Below are 25,312 nucleotides of genomic sequence, written 5' to 3' on the forward strand. Positions count from 1 at the left end.
GCCTAGTAAGTCATGATTTTTAAATATTTTCCTCCTGCCATGTCTATATTAATGTATGAAGTGAGTTTCAAAATTTTTCCAAAAGTTAAATTATTTTATTGCTTTAAGTGAAAAATCAAAATGACACAGTACAGATTATGGACTAGCAATTTAAAAAAAAAGCAATGTACGTGTCAGATAAACTAAAAAAAAATATATCAAAATAAAGAAAATCAGTACATTAAATGAAGCAAAGAGAAGATACCAATTACATCTTACTCTTTGAAGTCCAAAGAGATGCTGCTGTCACTTGAGGAGAAAGTGAGAAATGGGCAGAGCAATAATGGTTGTTAAAATGTAGAAATACCTCCATATGGGCTGGTAAATGGCGACTGCATTTGTTATCACAGCCCACCCTCCAGCCTGGTCCCACTTCACTTCTGGGCCTTGCCACAATTCAGTAGCAGAAGAGTTCACACCTAGCCCTTTCTGACTGGTTAGTGCCAGTACTATACGAGCTGTTCATTTTGGAATAGGGAGGGTCTGGTGAGGACAAAGAACAAAGCATGTAATCCCATTCACTCTTTTTTTTTTTTTTTTTTAATTGTGGTAAATATATACGTAATGAAGCATTTGACATTTCAATAGTTTTCCCATGTACAGTTCCGAGACATTGTGTTCATCTACCTCAGTCAGTTCCTAAACTTTCCCATCACCCTTAACAGAAGCTCAGTGTCCCCTAAGCATTGAGTCCTCCTTTCTCTCTCCCACCTGGCCCGGGTAACCACTAATAAACTTTGTCTCTATACAATTGCCTCTTCTAGATATTTCATACAATATTTGTCCTTTTGTGACTGACTTAATTTCACTCAGCTTAATACTTTCAAGGTTCATCGGTGTTGTAGCATGTATGAATGTAGAGGTGTAAAGTATAAAAGGTAGAGGGCACATAATTTGGAGGGGACTTTAGCGAATCTTTTAAGCAGAGGAACTTGATCTTCAATGTCCCTTTACCTTTATTTTTGGCTTCCTTTTTTCATCAGACCTGTCTCATACTAACCCCTCATGAATTCAACCTTCACACCCTCAACCTTCACCTAGATTTATTTCTTCTAAGCCATTTAGGAATGACTTCAACGATTGAAACCAATGATTTGCTTTTAATGCCTTGCCCCAAAAGACCCAGATCCAAAAACCTTCATAGGAAGCTCTTCTATAAGTGTGTTAAAAAAAAGAAGAAGAAGAAGAATTTATCTTACTTTTGCAAACTCAGTATTGTATATAACATACCCATCTGACAACCTATATTCCAGAATTCCTGGGGATTGAAATTAGAAGAGTCTGTTCTCGTTGCTTTGGGATATATTCTGGTAATGAAATTCCTAGTGTGAAAAATAAATTCTTTTGCTAAAAAAAAAATAATACTAATTAAAACATTGAGAAAGAGTTCAAATAAAAATTAAATTGGCTACTACTTCTATATATTATGTATGAGACCCTGATTGCACAGCAGTTAGGAGCTCGGCTGCTAACCAAAAGCTTGACAGTTCGAATTCACCAGCCGCTCCTTAGAAATCCTATGGGGCAGTTCTACTCTGCCCTATCAGGTTGCCATGAGTCGGAATCGACTTGACGGCAATGGGTTTGGTTTTGGTTTTATAATAATTTCAATAACTTTGTTATGTATTATCTTAGCAACAATATCTGTAATTCATGGAAATCAAAATAAATCCATGCCTTCATGTTTGACTGTGTAATTCACTGTTAGTGAAGAGTTAATAATTTTAGTATACAATTTAGGTATCCTGATAATTCACTTGAGAGGAAAATGGATTCAAAATTTATACTTCTTTTTTTCTACAACCAAATTAATATTATTTTGATATAAAAATATATATAAAATTCCAAAATAAAGTATCCCTGTTCTTTTTCAAAACAAAAGTAGCATATTTCCCCAATTTTGTTCTTGTTACTCTATCACATTAGGGCAGAATCACATGTAAGTGATATAAAGCTATATAATGCTAACCGAATTAACCAGGTTAATTTCACAGATGCTCAGAGTCAAATGGGGCCTTAAAGTTAGCCAGTTCCGTCACCAACTCCCCACCCCATCATCTTCCTCAAGAATTCATTCAATCTTTGCATCCCTTGGTTAAAAGAGAACTCGCCATCTCCCAATACCTCCAATTATTTCAAAGGTATTCCTTACTGAGACAAGGTCTATGTACTTGTAGTATATATACATATCTGCATGCAAACACACAGACATATATATATATGTATATATATACATACACACACATGTGTGTGTGTATATATATATGTCTACACACACACGTGTGTATAGTGTATGTACAGTCTGGAAACCCTGGTGGCGTAGTGGTCAAGAGTTCGGCTGCTAACCAAAAGGTCGGCAGTTGAAATCCACCTCCTTGGAAACCCTATAGGCAGTTCTACCCTGTCCTTTTAGGTTGCTATGATTCGGAATCGACTGACGGCAACGTTTTTTTTTAAATATATAGTCTATTTAAATCTCTATATATTATTTACAAATTTCTTTTTATTTGTATCCTATTTAAATTACCTGAGGTTTAAAACTGGTTTATAACCTTTACCATTGGACCCTCCATCAAATTTTTGAACACAGACTTTATGTTTCTGCAAGGCTTTTCTTCTTGCACTAAGCATATCCTGTTCTCACAACCATTCCTGTTCACATGGTGACCAGGATTGGGAAAAATGGTTATTGCCTATGACGCAGCGTATTTACTAATCAAACTAGAACAGAATCATTGCCTCTCTCACCCTAAATACTGTTCTTTGGGGAACATTGCCACATAAAAAATTACAATTAACTCTATTAATACATTTTAAAAAGTTATACACTCATTGAGAAAAAGTTTACTTTGAAGCCATTCATGTATAAAGGCAGCATCCTGTCCAAGCATCATTCTCTCTTATTCAGCCCTAGAGATATCTATCCTTAGGTAAAATACTTACTATTTGGGATCTTAATTTTTCTATCTACAAAGTGATAACCATCTCTAAGGACCCTTAACCTAAAGTGATTTTCTTACTTCTTAGTTTAATATGTTTTGTTAAACTGACAACTCCTTGGGATATATCTTCCCATTCTTTTCTGTGTGTATGTGTGTTTGTATACACGTACATGAACTACCCAAATCCCTTTTCAAATTTTGTGAAATTGTTTAATAAAATTAAGAATGAGAGAATTATAACTATTTTTCCTGTGGCCAGAGGTCTTCATGAATAACAACAAAAGCCTTTGATAGTTTCAAGGAACAGGGGCCTGTAAAGAAGGTCATTCACTCTCTTGACCACATCCCACAGTAAGAAATACATTTTACAGTGCAACCCAACACACACACAAACACACACACACACACATGCTTGTTTTATAAAACAATACTTTTTGCATACAACCCACTCTATTCTATGCTATGCTACTCTATTATTTTAACTGTGGTCCAGGACTGCTGAATTGACTTTTGGTCACCATCCACAGTATAAAATTTTTAAAAAGGCGGGGAGGGGGTGGGCTTAAAATATGCAGGATCTCTAAAACAGTTTGAGGAGCTGAGTTAAAGTATACCTCAAAACCCTTAGGCACAGTTGCCAGCCCATGAGGTTAACCAACAAGTATATCAGAATCTGCACTTCCAAAGAGCCAATAGCTTTTCTAAAGTGGGTTGCAGGTGCTTATTTTCCTGCGTCGGTGTTTCTACACAGAAACACCAATGGCAGATGGTTATTTTTAAAGAGGGATTTTGGAATCACTGATGAGTTCCTTGCCCATCTCTTTTCATGTATGAGATATTCTTCAGCATATGAGTCTGAAAAAGGGAGAGGCTCTGCTTCCAATTCTCCTTCCCAGGCCTTGTTCCATCTTGGCCTCTATCTGATTCAAATCTGAATCAGAAGAGAATGAAAAGAAGATTCAGAGACAGAATACTACCCTAGGGAGATACGCAGTGCACGCTCTGCACAGCCGTCTGGTGTCCTGGCCTAGATGCCATTTCCTCCCACCCCTTCACCATAGATATACAGTTTCTAGGTTTAATGAAAGGAGCCCTGGTGGCACTGCAGTTAAGCACTCAGCTGCTAACTGAACTACCCATCGGCTCTGTGGGAGAAAGACCTATTCAATTTGCTCCCGTAAAGATTAAAAAAATAAAACCCAAACCAACTGCCATTGAGTTAATTCTGACTCATAGTAACCCTATAGGAGGGAGTAGAACTGTCCCATAGAGTTTCCAAGGCTGTAATATTTATAGGAGCAGACTGCCACATCTTTCTTTCAGGAGCGACTGGTGAGTTACAGTTGATGACCTTCTAGTTAACATCTGAGTGCTTAACCACTGAACCACCAGAGCTCCTTAGAAAACCCTATGGGGTACTTCCACTCTATCACATGGGGCCGCTTTGAGTCAGAATCAACTCAACAGTGCACAACAACAACAGGACTAATGAACTCTGCCTCTTAGGATGCCTGCTGAATCTACAAAATTCACCATGTCTCCACAACACACACACAAAATAAACCAAACCTGTTGCCATCAAGTCAATTCTGACTCACAGCAACCCTGTAGGACAGAGTAGAACTGCCCCATAGGATTTCCAAGGACTGCTAGTGGACTAGAAATGCCGACCTTTTGGTTAGCAGCCAAGCTCTTAACCACTGCATCCTGCATCCCTGCAGTCACTGTCAAAGACCTTCACTATTTCCTCCCTCCCTGCAGTCTCACCCTTACGCTGCCACGTGGTGCAAGCTGTTAACACATTCACAGCTAACAAAAAAGTCGGAAGTTGGAACTCACCCAGAGGTGCCTCAGAAGAAAGACTTGCTTATCTATTCCTGGAAAATCAGCCACTGAAGATCCTATGGAGCACAGGTCTACTCTGACACACATGATGTCCCCACGGTTGAAACCCGCTGGACAGCAAGTGTTTTTTTGTTTGTTTTTAAACGTTGGCTCTGCCTATCCCTGCAGCCTTGTCAACCCCGCTCTCTTCTAGAAACCACTCACCACCACAGCCCCATCAAAGTCACCACACTGGACATCCTCAATCAAAATTTCATGGCTTAAAGCAGTTAATGGCTAAGTTCTTCCAACTAGAACTTAATGTAACCTGAAGCATGTAATCCCTTTCCAAATAACGTTAAATATATTAACATTTTATGAGATAAACATCACTGACCAACCTTGACACCTTCACAGTGAACATACCTTTTTTAAAAACTACATCTATTCGAATCATAAGAACTTACCCCTCAGCTTTGAAAGTTTTCGGGCCTGTGACTCCCCAATGGAATTATTTTCATTAAATTGCTGATGCATTCTTGAATGTTCAAAGCTTCTGAACTTCTCAGCTTTAGTGTAAATGACAAGATCTGATAGGGCCAGAGCTATTTTCACCTTCGAGGTCTAAAAATATAATATGGTAATTTCACATTTTGGCCAATCATTTGAAATATTCTTTTTCCAATAAAGAAACTATGTTTGCAAAGCAATGATTTTAGTCTTTTGGTAAGATTATTTTCTCAAAAACTATTTAGATCAAGCCATTTTGATTATTTTTTATGACTACAGTATTTGATGTTAATATGAGATAGCATAAATCTAAAACACAAATTAACATATTAAGTACTGACGATGATAATTATTGCTATTTCTTTTTTTCCCAAAGATCTGTTTGCCATCATGAATTATATAAATTTAAGAATTTTAATCATGAGTAAGTATATTTCCAGTTCTATCTAACTTTGTGGAATAGTTTCTATTATGTAATGGAATCTGCTGTTCTGCAGCCCAGCAATTATTTCCCTTACACTTGTGTTAACCACATCCCAAGTTTTGTTTTAGGGACACACTCCTCGCTCATGATTGATCGGTGTGCGTAGGGATGGACCCTGCAGATTGGGCCTGGCTAATGAGAGCTTTGGATTCCCCTAGCAGCAGTAATTGGTTCAGGGATGTACACATAACTGATTCATACCCACTGCACTGTAAAAATGTGTTGGGTCACCTAGGCAGTAGATAGGTACTACACTGGGTTTGAATCTGAAAAGATATTAAGCTGAAGCTTTTGCAACAATCTAGCCACCAATACAGAGAAAGCAGAGCCAAAAGTTGGAGAAAGAAATAAAGGTCTATTGACCTTGCTTGAGACACTACACTAAGTCATCCCTAAAATTAGAAATTTTTTCCTTCAACTTTTCATTTACGTGGGCCAAATAATTCCCATTTTACTTGAACCAGCTGGCTTGGTTTTGTGTTACATGCAGCCTAATACACTGTCTTTTGTCACCCTGATTTTAGGTATTAGTATATTATGTTCTGTTATATATAGGATTGCTATGGGTCAGAGCCAACTCAATGGCCTTTAACAATAACAACAATACTATGCATTACTAACATCGATTTCTTTGTATGTCTCTGCCAGTATGATCTTGACAGTAGGAAGATTATGTTTTTAATCTACATATCTTTTGTACACTGCACAATGCCTACTACATGTTGTCTTTCTTAGGTGCTGTCAAGACGGTTCCAACTCACAGTGACCCAATGTACAATAGAACGAAACACTGCAGCGTCCTGCACCATTCTCACAATTGTTATGCTTCGGGCCATTGTTACAGCCACTGTGTCAATCCATCTTGCTGAGGGTCTTCTTTTTCATTGACCCTCTACTTTACCAAGCATGACGTCCTCCTCTAGGAACTGATACCTCCTGATAACAATTCCAAAGCATGTGAGACAAAGTCTTGCCATATTTGCTTCTAAGAAACATTCTGGTTGTACTTCTTCCAAGACATATTTGTTCATTTTCTTGGCAGTCCTTGGTATATTCAATAATCTTTACAACACCATAATTGAAAGGCATCAATTCTTCTTTGGTCTTCCTTATTCATTGTCCAGCTTTCACATACATATGAGGCAACTGAAAAAAACCCTGGCTTAGGTCAGGTGCACCCTAGTCTTTAAGGTGACATCTTTGTTTTTTAACACTTGAAAGAGGTCTTTTGCAGCAGATTTGCCCAATAAAATATGTCCTTTGATTTCTTGACATCTGCTTCCATGGGGGTTGATTGTGAATCCAAGTAAAATGAAATACTTGACAATTTCAATCTTTTCTCTGTTTATCATGATGCTGCTTAATGGGCCAGTTGTGAGGATTTTTGTTTTCTTTATGTTGAGGTGTAATCCATACTGAAGGGTTTGGTCTTTGATCTTCATCAGTATGTGCTTCAAGTCCTCTTCACTTTCAGTAAACAAGGTTGTGTCATCTGCATAACACAGGTTGTTAATGAGTCTTCCTCCAATCCTGATGCCCAGTTCTTCTTCATATAGTCCAGCTTCTCGAATTATTGACTCAGCATACAGATTGAATAAGTATGGTGAAAGGATACAACCCTGATGCACACCTTTCCTGACTTTAAACCACACAGTATCCCCTTGGGTTATTTGAACAACTGCCTCTTGATCTATGCACAGGTTCCTCATGAGCACAATTAAGTGTTCTAGAATTCCCATTCTTCCCAATGTAATCCCTCATTTGTTATGATCCACTCAGTTGGATGCCTTTGCATAGTCAATAAAACACAGATGAACAGCTTTCTGGTATTCTCTGCTTTCAACCAGAGTCCATCTGACATCAGCAAAGGTATTCCTCGTTCCTCTCCTCCTCTGAATCTGACTTGAATTTATGGCAGTTCCCTGTTGATGTACTGCTGCAGAAGCTTTTGAATAATCTTCAGCAAAATTTTACTTGTGTGTGACATTAGTGATATTATTCTATAATTTCCACATTCGGTTGGATTACCTTTCTTTGGAATAGGAACAAATATGGATCTCTTCCAGTCTGTTGGCCAGGTAGCTGTCTTCCAAATTTCTTGGCATAGACAAGTGAACACTTCCAGCTCTGCATCTGTTTATTGAAACATCTCAACTGATATTCAGTCAATTCCTGGAGACTTGTTTTTGACCAATGCCTTCAGTGCAGCTTGGACCTCTTCCTTTAGTACCATACCAAAACCAAAAACCAAACCCACTGCTGTTGAGTCGATTCTGACTCATAGCAACCATATGGGTTCCTGATAATATGCTCCCTCCTAAAATGGATGAACATTGACCAGTTCTTTTTGGTACAGTGACTGTGTGTATTCTTTCCATCTTCTTTTGAGGCTTCCTGCTTCATTTAATATTTTCTTCGTAGAAGCTTTCAATATTGCATCTCGAGGCTTGAGTTTTCTCTTCAATTCTTCTAACTTGAGAAATGTCCAGCACGTTCTTCCCTTTTGGTTTTCTAACTCCAGGTCTTTGTACATGTCATTATAATATTTTACTTTGTCTTCTCAAGTCTCCCTTTGAAATATTCTGTTCAAGTCTTTTATTTCATTGTTTCTTCCATTTGCTTTAGCTACTCCACATTGAAGAGCAAGTTTCAGAGTCTCTTCTGACATCCCTTTTGGTCTTTTCTTTCTTTCCTGTCTTTTTAATGACCTCTTGTTTTCTTCATGTATGATGTCTTTCTACAACTTTGGTCATTAGTGTTCAGTGCACCAAATCTATTCTTGGGGTGGTCTATTAATTCAGATAGGATGTACTCAAGGTCATACTTTGGCTCTCATAGACTTGTTCTAATTTTCTTCAGCTTCAACTTCAAATTGCATATGAACAATGGATGGCCTGTTGCTTAGTCAGCCTCTGGCCTAGTTCTGACTGATGATACTGAGCTTTTCCATCGACTCTTTCCACAGATTAGTCAATTTGATTCCTGTGTACTCCATCTGGTTAGGTCCATGTGTATAGTAACCATTTTGTTATGCAATGAAGAAGTAATTGGTGTTGCAAAATTCCATCATGCAGTCTCCAGCATCATTTCTATCACCAGGGCCATATTTTCCAACTACCTATATCCTTCTTCTTTTTTTCCAACTTTCACATTCCAATCGCCAGCAATTATCAATGCATCCTGTTTGCCTGTCGATCAATTCCAGACTGCAGAAGTTGGTAAAAACTGTCAATTTCTTCATCTTTCACCTGAGTGTCTGGTGTGTAAATTTGAATACTAGTCGTATTAACTGGTCTTTCTTGTATGTGTATGGATATTATTTTATTACTGACAGCGTTGTACCTCAGGATAGATCTTGAAATGTCCTTTTTGAAGGTGAATGCAAAGCCATTCCTCTTCAACTTATTATTTCCGGCATAGTAGACCATATGATTGTCTGATTCAAAATGGCCAGTACCAGTCCCTTTCAGCTCACTAATGCCTAGGAAATTGATCTTTATGTGTTCCATTTCATTTTTGATAATTTCCAATTTTCCTAGATTCATACTTCGTACATTCCACATTCTGGTTTTTAATGGATGTTTGCAGCTGTTTCTTCTTATTTTGAGTCATGTCACATCAGCAAATGAAGGTCCCAAAAGCTTGGCTCCATCCATGTCATTAAGGTCAACTCTACTTTGGGGAGATAGCTCTTCCCCAGTAGTCTTTTGAGTGCTTTCCAACCTGAAGGGCTCATCTTCCGGCACTATATCAGACAATGTTCCACTGCTATTCTATCTATTCATAAGATTCTTACTGGCTAATTCCTTTCAGAAGTAGACCACCAGGTCCTACTTCCTAGCCTGTCTTAGTCTGAAGCTCAGCTGAAACCTGTCCACCATAGGTGACCATGCTGGTATTAGAATACCAGTGGCATAGCTTCCAGCATCACAGCAACACAAAAGCCTCTACAGTAGGACAAACTGACAGACCCGTAGGGTCCTATTACATAAGTGGGCATATTAAATATTTGTCCACTATAGAGGGAAATTTTTATAGAGGGAAATGGCTGCAGCAGTACATCTACAGGGAACTGCCAGAGATTTAAGCTGGATTCAGAAGAGGCCCTGGAACGAGGGATATCATTGCTGATGTCAGATGAACCCTGGCTGAAAGCAGAGAATACTAGAAAGATACTTATCTGCATTTTTTTGAATAAGAAAACGCATTTGAATATGCGGATCATAACAAATGATGGTTAACATTGCGAAGAATGGGAATTCCAGAACATTTAATTGTGCTCATAAGGAACCTGTGCACAGACCAAGAAGCAGTCGTTCAAACAGACCAAGGAGATACTGTGTGGTTTAGAGTCAGGAAAGGTGTGCATCAGGGTTGTGTCTTTTCACCATACTTACTCAATCTGAGCCAATAATCCAAGAAGCTGGACTAAATGATAAAGAACAGGACATCATGATTGGAGGAAGACTCATTAACAAATTGTGATATGCAGATGACATAATCTTTCTTGCTGAAAGTGAAGAGGGCTGAAGCACTTACTGATAAAAATCAAAGACCAAAGCCTTCAGTACAGATTACACCTCAACATAAAGAAAACAAAAATCCTCACAACTGGACCAATAAAGAACATCATTATAAATGGAGAAAAAAATTAAGCTGTCAAGGATTTCATTTTTCTTGGATTCACAATCAACACTCATGAAAGCAGCAGTCAAGTAATCAAATGACACATTGAATTGGGCAATCTGCTGCAAAAGCCTTTTGTAAAGTGTTAAAAAGTGAAGATGTCACTTTGAAGACTAAGGTGTGCCTGACTCAACCCCTTGTGTTTTCAAACACCTCATGTGCATGTGAAAGCTAGACAATGAATAGGGAAGACTGAAGAAGAATTGATGCCTTTGAATTATGGTGTTGGCAAAGAATATTGAATATACCATGGGCTGCGAGAAAAACAAACAAATCTGTGTTGGAAGAAGTACAGCCAAAATGCTCTTTACAAGCAAAGATGGCGAGACTTCATCTCAGGTGCTTTGGGCATGTTATCATGAGGGACCAGTCCCTGAAGAAGGACATCATGCTAAGTAAAGTGGAGGGTCAGTGAAAAAGAGGAAGACCCCCAACCAGATCGATTGATATAGTGCCTGCAACAAGGGGCTGAATCATAGCAAAGATTGTGAAGATGGTGCAGGACAGGGCAGTGTTTCATTTTGTTGTACACACGGTCACTATGAATTAGAAATGATTCAGCAGCACCTAACAATAGCAACAATAGAGGAAAAAAAATTTTTTTAATAACAGCTAATACGGAAAAAGAGAAAACAACTTTTAAAATATCTTCTGCACTGCCAATTTTTTCACAGTAAATTTTAAATAATTGACTAGTGCTGCCATAAATGAAAAAAAAAAAAAGATTTTTCCCTGCTAAGTTTTTTAATTCTCCAACAATGAGAAGAAAATTAGAAAACTTTTCAATGATGTGTAAGATTTTCACAGAGCAAATTCTTACCTTTTTTTTGAAAATTGTTAATCTGCGTGATTGTGCTTCCTTTTCCTGATTTTTCTTTTTGGCCTCTACTTTCTTTCCCTGACTGCTTTTTAAAGAAGGAACCTCAGATGCTGCATCTTCCTCATCTTCTTGATCTACTTCTTCTTCAAATTCCTCTACCAGGCCATGCTTATTAGAACCTCTCCTTTCACGGGTTTCCGTTAACGTTCCTATTTTCTTGTTCTTCACCAATATTTTGAATTTTAATGCCTAGAGAGCCAATTTGAAAGAGAGATACAATTACATACTTTTATACACTTTCAGGTAAATTTACATGATAATGGTCATGAACATTGTTTCAGATTTTCAGTTAGCCTGCAGTATTAACTTATATAATATCCTCATAAGGATAAGAACATGCTTTTTTCCATACCTCTTATTCATGCCCTAATAGAAACCAATGATATCACAGTATTGACAAAAATTCACCAAAAATGGGTCTGCTATAAATGACACTTACTGTAGGTTCATTTCTTTTACATTCCACAAATGTCCACTGAGTATATAATTGAAATCCATGAAAAGTAAATACGTGTTAAAATAATTGCCATGTTATTGAAGTTAGAATTTTACAACTTCTGGTACTAGCTTCAGGTCATCACTCTCTTATCCAACATTAAAAAGTATTAAATGAACAACTGAACAACAAAAATATAAGTAATTCTATCAAAAAGTGGGCAAAGGAGATGAATAGACCCTCACCAAAGAGAATATTCAAGTGGCCAGCAAATACATGAAAAGATGCTTTCTGTCATTAGCCATAATGTAAATCAAAACCATAATAAGATACCATCTCACCCCTACTAAAATGGCATTGATCAAAAAACAAACAAAAACACAAAACAACAAACATTGGTGAGGAAGTGAGGACCTTGGAACCCTTATCCTTTGCTGGTGGGAATGTAAAATTTTACCACTACTATGGAAAACAGTATGGCATTTACTCAAAGTATTAAAAATAAAACTACCATATGTCCCAGCAATTCCACTCCTAGGTATATACCCTAAGGATCTAATAGAAGTGACACAAACAGACATATAGCAAAAAGATGGAAACAACCTAAGTGCTCATCAATAGATAAACGGAAAAACAAAATGTAGTACCTGCATACAATGGAGTACTACTCAGCCATAAAGAAAAATGAGTTCCAGAATCATCTTGCAATGTGGATGAACCTGAAGGACATTATACTGAACAAAATATGTCAATCACAAGAGGACAAATATTATATGATCTCACTTTTATGAAATGACAAGAATAGGTAAATATACAGAGACCAAAGCTCATTGCTTGTTACCAGATATGGGAGGGAGAGACAGGGGGAATCACTCTCTAGGTAGAAATCACTTTTTATTTACGGTGATGGGAAAGGTGACACCGAATGTGAGTGAAGCTTGCACAAGTTGACTAATGTAGTTGATGACAATAAGTTGAACACAAGAAAAAGGATGAATGGGTAATGTTATATACCATTCTCACAGTGACCCTACAGGACAGAGTAGAACTGCCCCATACAGTTTTCAGGTACCGCCTGGTGGATTTGAACTGCTGGCCTCTTGGTTAGCAGCCATAGCACTTAACCACTGTGTCACCAAGGTTTTCCTATAGGGTCACTATGAGTTGGAATCAACTTGGCAGCAACGGGTTTGGTTTTTTTAGTTTATGCTATATATAATTTTGCAGCAATAACTACAACCAATACATGTATACATATACAATAAAACAAATAGGGGCTACAGATGCTGATACCTAGACATAACCAGTCACCAAGTTTTCTTGGTTTGAAGACTTAGGACCATGGTTTGGTGGGACGATTCAGTCAATTGGAATAATATAGTTTTTAAAGTTTATGTTCTACCTCCTAAGTTAGTGAGTAGTGTCAGTAGTCTTAAACGCTTACAAATGACCATCTAAGACACAACTATTGGCCTCTATTTGTCCGGCACAGAAGAGGAAGACGGAAACTCAAGAATCGGAGAAGGAAATGGGCTACAGAACTAATTGTCTCAGTGAACCACTGTCTCCTCTACCTTGAGACCAAAGGAACTGGATGGTGCCCAGTCACCGCTACCCAACTACCACTACCAAACATTCTGATCAGGAACACAAGAGACAGATCCTGATCGAAAGAGAAAAAATGTGGAACAGAACTCCAAATTCTTAAAGAATTCAGACTTACTGAACCCATTGGGATTAGAAGAATCCCCAAGACTGTTACCCTGACATACTCTTTAAACCTTGAAGTGAAACTCTCCCCTGTAGTAATCTTTCAACTAAATGTGAGGTTAGCTCACCCTTGAAAACTGCGCTCCTTTAAAAATTTATCTATATCAGTCCAAATGGACAATAGTTACTCTAAAGCATAGACAAGAAGTTTAAAGAGACTAAGGTTATGGGACTGAAACAACTAGAACAGAAATGAGAACATTGACACGATATGAAGGATGTAACCAATATCACTGAACATTATGCATAGAAAGTGTTGAGTGGGAGCAAGTTTTGCTGTGTACATTTTCACAGAAAATAAAATAAAATATTTTTTAAGTATTAAAATGAGATTTAAAAAAAAATCCATTGCCATCCAGTTGATTCTGACTCATAGCACCTCTATAGGACAAAGTAGAACTGCCCTGCAGGCTTTTCAAGGAGTGGCTGGTGTATTCGAACTCCCGACCTTTTGGTTGGCAGCCAAGCTCTTAACCCCTGTGCCACCAGGGCTCCAAAAATGAGATCAGGTTTGTAAAAACGTCTATCATGGCATCTGGCATCTAAAGATTTGTAACCAAAAAAACCAAACCCGTTGCTGTCAAGTCGAATCTGACCCTTAGCGACCTACAAGGACAGAGTAGAACTGCACCATAGAGTTTCCAAGGAGCACCTGGTGGATTTGAACTGTCGACCTTTTGGTTAGCAGCCATAGCACTTAACCACTACACCACGAGGCTTTCCAAGATTTGTAAAACCCCTTCCAATTTCAACTGTGTTACATACAAGCATCATTAACAGTATTTCTTATCAATCAAAACTAGGAGGATGGCAAAACTTACCATCAATATCGCTCATTCTAAATCAAAAGCCCTCTGGTCCCCTTCTTTCATTTAGTTATGCCTGCCCTTTTCAAAAATTCATTAGTTTAACAAATACATTTATGAAGTGGCTATTATGCTACAATGCTGAAATCTGGATTATGAAGCAAAATTCCTTTCTTCAAGGAGCTTTGATTGTCCCTTCTCTCTTGTCTTCCTCAGGTAACCACTCAAATTACTCCATTATCCTAGGCCTTCTCTCATTCACCATGACCTCTATGTTACTCTCCAACACAGAATTTTCTGAGGTGCACTCTGCAACCATATGCATCGAAAGCATCTCCTGGGGTGCTTGTTAAAGGGACCAATTCCTAAAATCTACTTCAAAATTAGAGAATCAGAATCTTGAGTTATGGGGCTGGAAATACACAACCTTAACAAGTCTCCAGGCAACTCTGTTGCACACCAATGACTGAGTGTAGTATTTGAAAGTGAGTCTATCTCTACTGTGTTGAAAACTTCAGTCAAAGTTAAATTTGAATGCTAATAATGGATTAATATATAATAGGTGGAGGGATTCTATTCCCAGTAAGCTAAAAATTATTATGATTTCCCAAATTAGCCCATGACTCCTAAATTTAATGTTTGATAATATGTTTCTAGCATTTTGCACAGTACTTTAAGATTTCTTTTCTGTCACAAATGAACACATATGGACTGTGGACATTCTCATGAGGTGAAATAAATCACATTTTTTTACATTTATTTAATAATTTATGTTTGTCTCAATTATATAATGAGTCCTATACTTCTTGTTACTAATGTCACAACACTTGCATTTTTACATTTTTCACTCACTTCAATAAAATAATAAGGGAAGATATAAAAGATGCAAATATTAGAAAAATACTACCAGCTTACCAAAATGATGACATGTCAACATAAACTATTAGCTTTCTGCAAAAGCTTGAAATGTTCATTTATCATCTGACAATATTTGAGGTAAGAGAGAATGGGCCAGCAAAGAAAACTAAGGAGTAGCCAGAAAAGAATGAGGGAGACCTAAGAGATGTGGTGTTACAGAATGAGGTGTTTTGAGGAAGGGAAGGACAGGTCCATAGTACTGAATGTTGCTGAGATGAAAAAATGGAAATTTAGGCTTTTAGAGGGAAGCATAAAATAAAAAGATAGCTGGAGATGGAAGTGCAAACCTGAGGGTAGGGTGGAGTACAGTTTTAAATCAAATCCTCGAATGTGCTCAGGGAAGACAGAAAGAGACCAACAAGGACAAGTGAATTAAAAAAAAAAGCCATGATGAAAAAAGAAAATCTTCCACCCAGGTGATGAGGAAGTGTGTATGAACTCCAGCCCATTTACAACATAGAACTTTGGCCTCTTTCTTACTTAGCCTTTTGTGTATCAAACATAATGCTTATGAAACGTTAGGCTGAATTCCCATGGCCTATTATTAATTTATTTGCGATTTTGGACCCATAAGGTGCAATGTACGATAAAAATTTAGGATTTTGAATACATCTCTAACTAGTCCCTTTAGCAAACAAAAATAAAAACCTGTTGCTGTAGAGATGATTTTGAGTCATGGCCACCCCATGTATGTTAGAGTAGAACTGTGCTCCTCACGGTTTTCAGTGGTTGATATTTTTTTAAGAAGTGGATCACTAGGGCTTTCTTCTGAGGTGTCTTTGGGTGGACTAGAATTTCCCACCTCCAACGTTTAGCTGTTGAGTGCGTTAACTGTTTGCACTACCCAGGAACTCCCTTTGTTGTTAGGTGCTGTCGAGTCAGTTCCAACTCCTAGCAACCCTGTGTACAACAAAACGAAACATGGCCTGGTCCTGTACCATCCTCACAATCTTTGTTATGCTTGAGCGCTTTGTTGCAGCCACTGTGTCAATCCATTCCATTAAGGGTCTTCCTCTTTTCTGCTGACGCTCTGCTTTACCAAGCATGATGTCCTTCTCCAGGGACTGATTCCTTCCTCCTGATCACATGAACAAAGTATGTGAGACTAGACTTGCCATCATTGCTTCTAAGGAGCATTCTGGTAGCAGTGCTTCCTTCACCAAATGTTATTGCTGTCAGTCCTCAAAGTGACATCTTTGCCTTTTAACACTTGAAAGAGGTCTTTTGCAGTAGATTTGCCCAATGCAGTAAAAAAAAAAAGAAAAGAAACCCAGTGCCGTCGGGTCGATTCCGACTCTTAGCGGCCCTATAGGACAGAGTAGAACTGCCCCATAGAGTTTCCAAGGAGGTCTGGTGGATTCCAACTGCCCACCCTTTGGTTAGCAGCTGTAGCACTTAACCGCTAGGCCACCAGGGTTTCCGCCCAATACAATTCCTCCTTTAATTTCTTGACTGCTGCTTCCATGGGTGTTGATTGTGGATCCAAGTAAAATGAAATCTTTGACAACTTCAAACTTTTCTCCTTTTATCAAGGTGTTGCTTATTGGTCCAGTTTTGAGGATTTTTGTTTTCTTTCCGTTGAGGTGTAATCCATACTGAAGGCTATAGTCTTTGATCCTCATCAGTAAGTACTTCAAGTTCTCTTCAAGCAAGTTTGTGTCATCTGCATAGTGCAGGTTGTTAATAAGTCTTCTGCCAATCCTGATGCGTTGTTCTCCTTTACATAGTCCATCTTCTCGAATTATTTGCTCAGCATACAGATTGAATAAGTATGGTGAAAGGATACAACCTTGATGCACACCTTTTCTGACTTTAAACCACACAGCACCCCTTGGTCTGTTTGAATGACTGCCTCTTGATCTATGTACAGGTTCCTCATGAGCACAATTTAGTGTTCCAGAATTCCTTCATAGTTTGTTATGATCCACACAGTCGACTGCCTTTGCATAGTCAATAAAACACAGATAAACAGCTTTCTGGTATTCTCTGCTTTTAGCCAGGATCCATCTGACATCAGCAATGATATATCCCTTGTTCCTCATCCTCTTCTGAATCTGGCTTGAATTTCTGGCAGTTTCCTGACGATATACTGCTGCAGAAGCTTTTGAATAATCTTCAGCAAAATTTTACTTGTGTGTGATATTAATGATATTGTTCAATAATTTCCTCATTTGGTTGGATTACTTTTCTTTGGAATAGGCATAAGTATGGATCTCTTCCAGTCAGTTGGCCAGGTAGCTGTCTCCCAAATTTCTTAACATAGATGAATGAGCACTTTCTAGCACTGCATCTGTTTGTTGAAACATCTCAATTGGTATTCCATCAATTCCTGGAGCCTTGTTTTTTGCCAATGTCCTCAGTGCAGCTTGGACTTCTTCCTTCAGTACCATCGGTTCTTGATCATATACTACCTGCTGAAATGATTGAACTTCAACCAATTCTTTTTGGTATAATGACACTGTGTATTCCTTCCATCTTCTTTTGATGCTTCTTGTGTCATTCAGTATTTTCTCAAAGAATCCTTCATTATTGCAATTCAAGGTTTGAATTTTTCCTTCAGTTCCTTCAGCTTGAGAAATGCTTGACTAGTTCTTCCCTTTTGGTTTTCTAACTCCAGATCTTTGTACATGTCATTTTAATACTTTACTTTGCCTTCTCAAGCTGCCCTTTGAAATCTTCTGCTCATTTCTTTGACGCCATCATTTCTTCCGTTCACTTTAGCTACTCCATGTTCAAGAACAAGTTTCAGAGTACCTTGTGACATCCCTTTGGTCTTTTCTTTCTCTCCTGTATTTTTAATGACCTTTTGCTTTCTTCATATATGATGACCTTTATGTCATTCAACAACTCATCTGGTCTTCAGTCATTAGTATTCTATGCACCAAATCTATTCTTGAGATGGTCTATAAATTCAGGTGGGATATACTCAAGATCATACTTTGGCTCTTGTAGACTTGTTCTAATTTTCTTCGGCTTCAACTTGCACTTGTATATGAGCAATTGATGGTCTGTTCCAAAGTCGGCCCCTGGCCTTGTTCTGACTAACGATATTGCACTTTTCCATGGTCTTTTTCTACAAATGTAGTTGATTTAATTCCTGTGTATTCCATCCAGCAAGGTCCATGTGTATAGTTGTCATTTATGTTGTTGAAAAAAATGTATTTGCAGTGAAGAAGTCATTGGTCTTACGAAATTATTCCATGCAATCTCAGGCATCATTTCTTTTACCAAGGCCATGTTTTCCAACTACAGATATTTCTTCGTTTCCAGCTTTTGTATTCCAATCGCCAGTAATTATCAGTGCATCCTGATTGCATGTTGGATCAATTTCAAACTGCAGAAGTTGGTAAAAATCTTCAATTTCTTCACCTTTGGCCTTAGTGGGTGGTGTGTAAATTTGAATAATAGTCACATTAACTGGTCTTCCTTGTAGGCATATGGATATTACCCTATCACTGACAGTGTTGTGCTTTAGGATAGATCTTGAAATGTTCCTTTTGATGATAAATGCAATGCCATGCCTCTTCAAGTTGTCATTACTGGCATTGTAGACCATATGATTGTCCAATTCAAAATGGCCAGAACCAGTCCATTTCAGCTCACAAATGCCTAGAATATTGATCTTTCATTTTTTACTATTTCTAATTTTTCTAGGTTCATACTTCATACATTGCACATTCCTACTATTAATGGATGTTTGCAACTGTTTCTTTTCATTTTGAGCAATGCCACCTCAGCAAATGAAGGTCCCAAAAGCTTGACTCCATTTATGTCATTAAAGCCAACTCTACTTTGAAGAGGTAGCTCTTCCCCAGTTGTCTTTTGAGTGCCATCCAACCTGAGGGGGTCATCTCCTGGCACTGCATCAGGCAATGTTTCACTGCTATTCATAAGGTTTTCACTGGCTAATTTTTTTCAGAAGTAGACTGCCAGGTCCTTCTTCTTAGGCTGTCTTAGTCTGGAAACTCAGCTGAAGCCTGTCCACCATGGGTGACCCTGCTGGTATTAGAATACCAGTGGCATATCTTCCAGCATCAGAACAACAAACAAGCCCCCAGAGTATGGCAAACTGACAGACTCTTGGGCACTTTTTTTTTTTTTTCTTTACCAAATGTATTCACTTAAATGCTCTCAGGAGTATTTCCTAGGCAACACAGTGCAACATATATCTTCATAAATAATCAGTACTAAGTATCTTCATTCATCTCTAACCCAGTTTCATGGGCCAATATAATAGTGACATTTTTGTTTTTCTTAAACTGAGCTTCTTAAACAAAGTGTTACCTCTGGTGATGGTAGTTTGTCTGGAAAATCATCAAGTATATCAGAAAGTAGAGTATCTCCCAAAATCGCCTGCATATTATCTGCCATCACTTCTTGTTGGGCAGGAGAGCAGTGATTTTCTAAAGAGAGCACCACTGGGTAGTCAGATGTCTAAAAAATTAACCATTACTAAGGTTATTGATCAGAAGTTCTAAATAATTTTATTGCAAATAATATAAGCACTTAATTTACTTTAAAATTTGTTTCTAATGGTCAGTATCCTTGCAAAATAAATAAGTATTGTTTAAACGGCAAATACATTTGAGTTTGACAAATCAGGGATCATTAAATCTGTATTAAAAGGAAAATTATTACTGTTCTTACTAGAGGAAGAGAAAAGAACTGAAGCAGCCAGCAGTGGCTACTGTTAAATAAATTATGGCATATCCATATAGAGGAATAATATAAATCCATTCAAAAACAGGTAGAGCTATAAGTACTGCTCTAGAAAATTATCTGTGATACAGGCTTATGAAGAAAACAATTGTCAAAGACTAAGATTCTAAATTCTATTTTTTAAGTACACATGTATGTTTATTTTTTCATATTTTCTTTTTATGTCCTGAAAGTGAAATGGTTGAATGTTGATAAAATATTCGCTATCATCTAGACCAGTAGTTTTCAGATGGTTTTTAAGCCATAACTTGCAATAAAAAAATATACACACAAACAAAAAGCTCCATGAAACAATATGTACACAGTACCTTGATTTTATTATACAAATGGATCATAACCCACAATTAGAAATACCGCTGATCTAAACAAAGGCCAGACATCACAGGATTTTAAAGGAACTATGACCTATTCTGTTTAAATAACTACAATTTAACAGAGTTATGCACATACCATAAATGCGTATTTGTGTATCACTTGGATAACAGTTTTAAATAGAATCTTACTGGTAAGTGTGTAACCATGGTATACAATAGGCTCATTTTGCGATCCATCCCAGCAGTCAATTTCCAGACAACGGCATCCTTTCACAAGGGCGCTAGGAAAATTCAATCAAAATAAAGTGTCACTCTTAAAAAAAAAGTCATTAAAAATATATACTGTAGTGTCAAAATATTTCAAAGACTATTTGTGATTTTGCAATAAATGCATAAATGAATCCATAATAAAGATAAGTTTTGTGTTTCTAGAAATTTATAATATTAAAAAGGAAGGAAGCAAGGGCAAACCACTTTTAAAGCACAAAACAGTGCCTCCTCCTTTCTAGTCAAATGTTCTGGTCTTTACTGCTCTCCACTTAGGTTGAAATGCACTCAAAAGACAACTGGGAAGAGCAGCCTCCTCAAAGTAGAGTCGACCTTAATGACATGGATAGAGTCAAGCTTTTGGGACCTTCATTTGCTGAGGTGGAACTACTCAAAATGAAAAGAAACAGCTGCAAACATCCATTAGTAATAGGAATGTGCAATGTATGAAGTACGAATCTAGGAAAATTAAAAATAGCAAAAAATGAAATGGACCTCATGAAAGTTTAGTTTATAGGTAATCAAAGAAGATGCCTGTCTCTATAGTTGGAACTTCAAAACATCCCTACTACCCACCCAAGCAATACTACTGTCTGTTAAATGCAATACCACTAAAATGGGGTAACACTCAAAGTCTTCTCAGAATAATAAAATATCTTAACAAATTTTAATCTTTTTCTTCTGTCACATAGGCTTTGGGGGGTAGAACATATGAAGGGAAAGGAAAAAAATTTAAAAAAGAAAAATCATGCCAATACTTGCTCCCTGAAGAAAATATCAGATGAAACGGTTGGAAGTTAAATAGAGGGCCCGATGGCTCAGGAAACAAACTAGGTCTACTTAACCTTTTATGTAAACCTTCCAAAAACCAAACCATCTGCAGTCGAGTCAATTCTAACTCATAGCGACCCTATAAGACAGAGTAGAACTGCCCCAAAGTGTTTTCAAGGAGGAGCTGGTGGATTCAAACTGTCAACTTTTTGGTTAGCAGCTGAGCTCTTAACCACTGCACCACCAGGGCCCCATTTTATGTAAAGCTATCTCTAAATAGTAAAATTTATCTCTAATTCTAATTTAAATAAAAATTAATCTCTAATTTTAATTCAGATAGAGCTGACCTATGCAAATGTGGCCTGAATACCTGCTAATCTATGTCTGTTTGACTTATAATTTCACTGGGAAAAAAGTTGGAACTGACTATCTGAGAATGCAGTAAGTTTACAGCTTTATCAGAACTAAAGAAAAGGTACATTCCACTTTTTCTAATATCTAAAACTGGACTTAATCTTTCCACCTATCTCAGGTTCTTGACTTACACATAGGTTCTGATTTAGACCAGTCAATTTTAACTGAATTTTCAGTGTCCTTATTACAAGAGAACTGTGAAAAAGATGTTTTATTAACACATATACTTTCATTACTTAAATTGCATCAATTACAGCTTATTGGATTCAGATTTTTCACTTACTTCACAATGGTGAATATACACAAAAATGTTACAAAATCTTCAGACAACCCAGAGCAAATCACTTGCATGCTTTCATGAAACGGGTTATCAAGAATTCACTAAAATTCATTGATTTATAGAATGGTTTTATTGACTCATGAAAATGTAGATATAGTAATAAGATGAATGTCTTTGTTTTTATTATATAGAGAGAGAGCCCTGGTGGCCCAGTGGTTAAGAGCTACAGCTGCTAACCAAAAGCTCAGCAGTTCGAATCTACCAGCTGCTCCTTGGAAACTCTATGGAGCAGTTCTACCCTATCCTATAGGGTCATTATGAGTCAGAATTGACTTGACAGCAATAGGTTTTATGTGTTTGGTATACACACACACACACATAATAAATGTATTGAACTGAACACACCTTTCTTCTTATTTTGTGTAAACACAGTCTTACACAGAGCTAATGCGTGCTGGCCACAGTGTCAGTACTTCCAACAGGGTGCAGTATTTAGTGCTGTGGACTCTGAATCCTGAAATATCTAATTATTCTTTATGCTCTAAATTCTGCAAGACCAGAAACTGAAATCTCAGTCTCACAAATAGTGTTTCAAATGTAATTGATTCTTAATAAATATTTATTGTGTTTATATTAGGAAAAAGAAAAAAATGAGAATTATACGATCTAAGAAAAGTAGAAGGCAGAGATGACCATGTTGAAGTTCAAACTTAGAAGAAATAAAACTGAATTAAAACAGGGCTGACTTTAAACACCAGGATCTTAGAATTGATGCTCATATATTGTTGTTGTTGTTGTTAGGTGCCATCGAGTCTATTTTGATTCACAGTGACCCCATGTAACAGAGTGGAACTGCCCTGCAGGACTTTCTTGGCTGTAATCTTTATGGAAGCAGATTGCCAGGCCTTTCTACGTCAGAGCCACTGAATGGGTTCAAACCACTAACCTCTTGTTTAGCAGCCAAGCGTTTTTATCAGTGCACCACCAGGTCTCCTCTCATATATTAAGGAGAAAGATGAAGAAGCCCGTATTATACTTAGAGATATTTTCCTGTAGAAAACCAATTCGACGCTTGTTTTCCAGAGGTACACTAAATTAGTCCACTGTCCCTAGGCCAGTGGTTCTCATCCAGGGCAATTTTGCCTCCCAGGGGCCATTTGGCAATGTCTGAAGACATTTTTGGTTCTCCTATCTAGGAGATTTGCAACTGGCATCTAGTGGGTAGAGGCCAGAGTTGCTGGTAAACATTCTACAACGCACAATGAAGAATTATCTGATTCAAAATGTCAAGAATTTAAGAAATGTCCCCCCGCCATGACACGCTAGAGAAGAGGACATAGTCCCAGCACCAAGCACTTGATATAAAATCAGTAGTTCTTCAAAGTGAAGGACAGAAGTACAAAATGGACCATATGGAAAAATGGATCACTTAGACCCAATATAACTTTTAGAATCATATTTAGTCAACTTTCTAAAAAAATGACTAAGGTAGTATTTAAGTAGGAGTGTAGCTTAGGAAAGATGATGACATCAAGTTAAGGTGCTGAATTCAGAAAAGGGGACTTTATGTTCCTTTGGGAAGAATATAGAAAAAAGATGGAAGGAGTCTGAAGAGACAAGAATTAGAGGAAAGGGAATTGGTGAATCTCATCTATCTTGTAAGCTTCACCAGGACAGTCCACAGTACAAAATTATGTGACTAATAAATTATTTTTTCAGGTTTTTTGTTTATTTTTCTTTTGTTAAAACCATTTTTGTACTTTTAAGTGCATACTACTCTACTGAGGCATTGTAGTCCTGCATTGTAAGTTTTACAGTATGTATAAAACTTGAGCACTTTGCTAGTCTGCTTGTGTTTCTGTTGGAGTAACGGACTTAACGTACTCTTCTATTTCTCATATCTCTTCTGTATTTCACAGCTTGAGAATATATTTATTTACTTATTTAGATTTTAAATTGGAGGAGATTCAATGTTTAGCTGTAAAGGTTGTTAATTACCATGAAAGGATGTTGTTTCAGCCTACCTTCCTTAGTTGATTGTTAAAGAATATCTTATCATCAGTATAGAATTTAGGGTACTGCCAGAGAGTAATCCTGAACTCTCTACTGAGGAAAAAAAAAAAAACAACTAAATAATACGGATTCTTGCTACTTCTGTAGATAGTTTAATTTATCCTTAAAAGATCAAGCCAACCTTTACAAACTAAATATTCAGACTGCTATGGTTTTTATGGTTTAGTCCTCAGCAAAGATGTTTTGAGTGGATTGCAATGTGCCATTATGCAAATCACTTCTTTCCAGAGCAGTGTTGTTGAGGCCACTCTCCACTATTTCACACTGAATACAGGAAAGCTCTCACTCAGCTAAAAAACCTTTCACTTCTTCTGAGCAACTGTTTTGTTTTACATGATGACTGTAAATTTTATAACTAACTCTCTCTCTTGACTTTGGCTGCTAGAATGCTTTAGGATGAATTTCTGGCTCTGTTCTAGAAGTTTTTGTAGGACTTTGTTGTATGAAATTTTTACTATTAACTTTATTTCATCTGTTTATGGTTGTCATCTCCTACAAACCCTTCCTATAAACTATCAAAGTATAAAATGTTATAGTTTTTATTAATAGTAACTATCTTTAAATTGTGTATGTAACTTTTTTTTCTGGTTGAAGATAATTTTATCTGGCAATAATAATAACCTTGAGGAGCCTTTCATGAATTAAAATATTTAACCTTATGTATGAGGCACAATGTTCACCACTGTATCCCCAACATTCAGACTGACTAAACCGAAGCTCAGTATTAACTGTATGATACAGTATAGGATGTAAAACTGGAGATGCAGGCATGGATTATTTTTCATCTATATAAATCCTTTTTTACATATAAATCATTATTTGCAAATGTCAAATTAAACTATGTACTGTATTTATTCTTCGGCTTTACCAATAGGATTGCACCCAGGATGTCGGGGAATTAGCTTTAACCATATTTGTGGAAATCTAGGATATTTTGACTCACCAAATAAGTCTTCTCAATATGTTTTTCTGTAAGACATATTCAAATTATTCAGGAAACTTCAGAGGGGCCATAATGGGAGAAAGGAGGTCAGGAGGTAGGACTGAAAGGAATGCGTTTGATACTAATACAGAAAATAAATTATGCTGTCATTCATCCAAAGGTTGGCTCTCCAAGGTATGTACAAATCAAAATGCACCTTCCCTTCATGACTGGGCAACCTGTGTAACCTGCTTTTA

The 25,312-nt window shown here is 37.3% G+C and overlaps 1 protein-coding gene across 1 annotated transcript in view; it reads right to left on the reverse strand.

The window, feature by feature from the left end:
* Positions 1-25,312, reverse strand: part of PLCZ1 (phospholipase C zeta 1) — a 74,711-nt gene that overhangs the window by 12,420 nt on the left and 36,979 nt on the right. Inside the window, exons 4-8 of the mRNA XM_049882570.1 lie at positions 20,465-20,609; positions 19,580-19,729; positions 11,375-11,554; positions 5,273-5,429; positions 1,270-1,386 (exon numbers count right to left, since the gene is read on the reverse strand). Coding sequence (XP_049738527.1) covers positions 1,270-1,386; positions 5,273-5,429; positions 11,375-11,554; positions 19,580-19,729; positions 20,465-20,609 — 749 coding nt within the window. The remainder of the gene's footprint in view (positions 1-1,269; positions 1,387-5,272; positions 5,430-11,374; positions 11,555-19,579; positions 19,730-20,464; positions 20,610-25,312) is intronic.

Source organism: Elephas maximus, chromosome 4, assembly GCF_024166365.1.
Source record: "Elephas maximus indicus isolate mEleMax1 chromosome 4, mEleMax1 primary haplotype, whole genome shotgun sequence".
NCBI classification, from domain to species: domain Eukaryota; kingdom Metazoa; phylum Chordata; class Mammalia; order Proboscidea; family Elephantidae; genus Elephas; species Elephas maximus.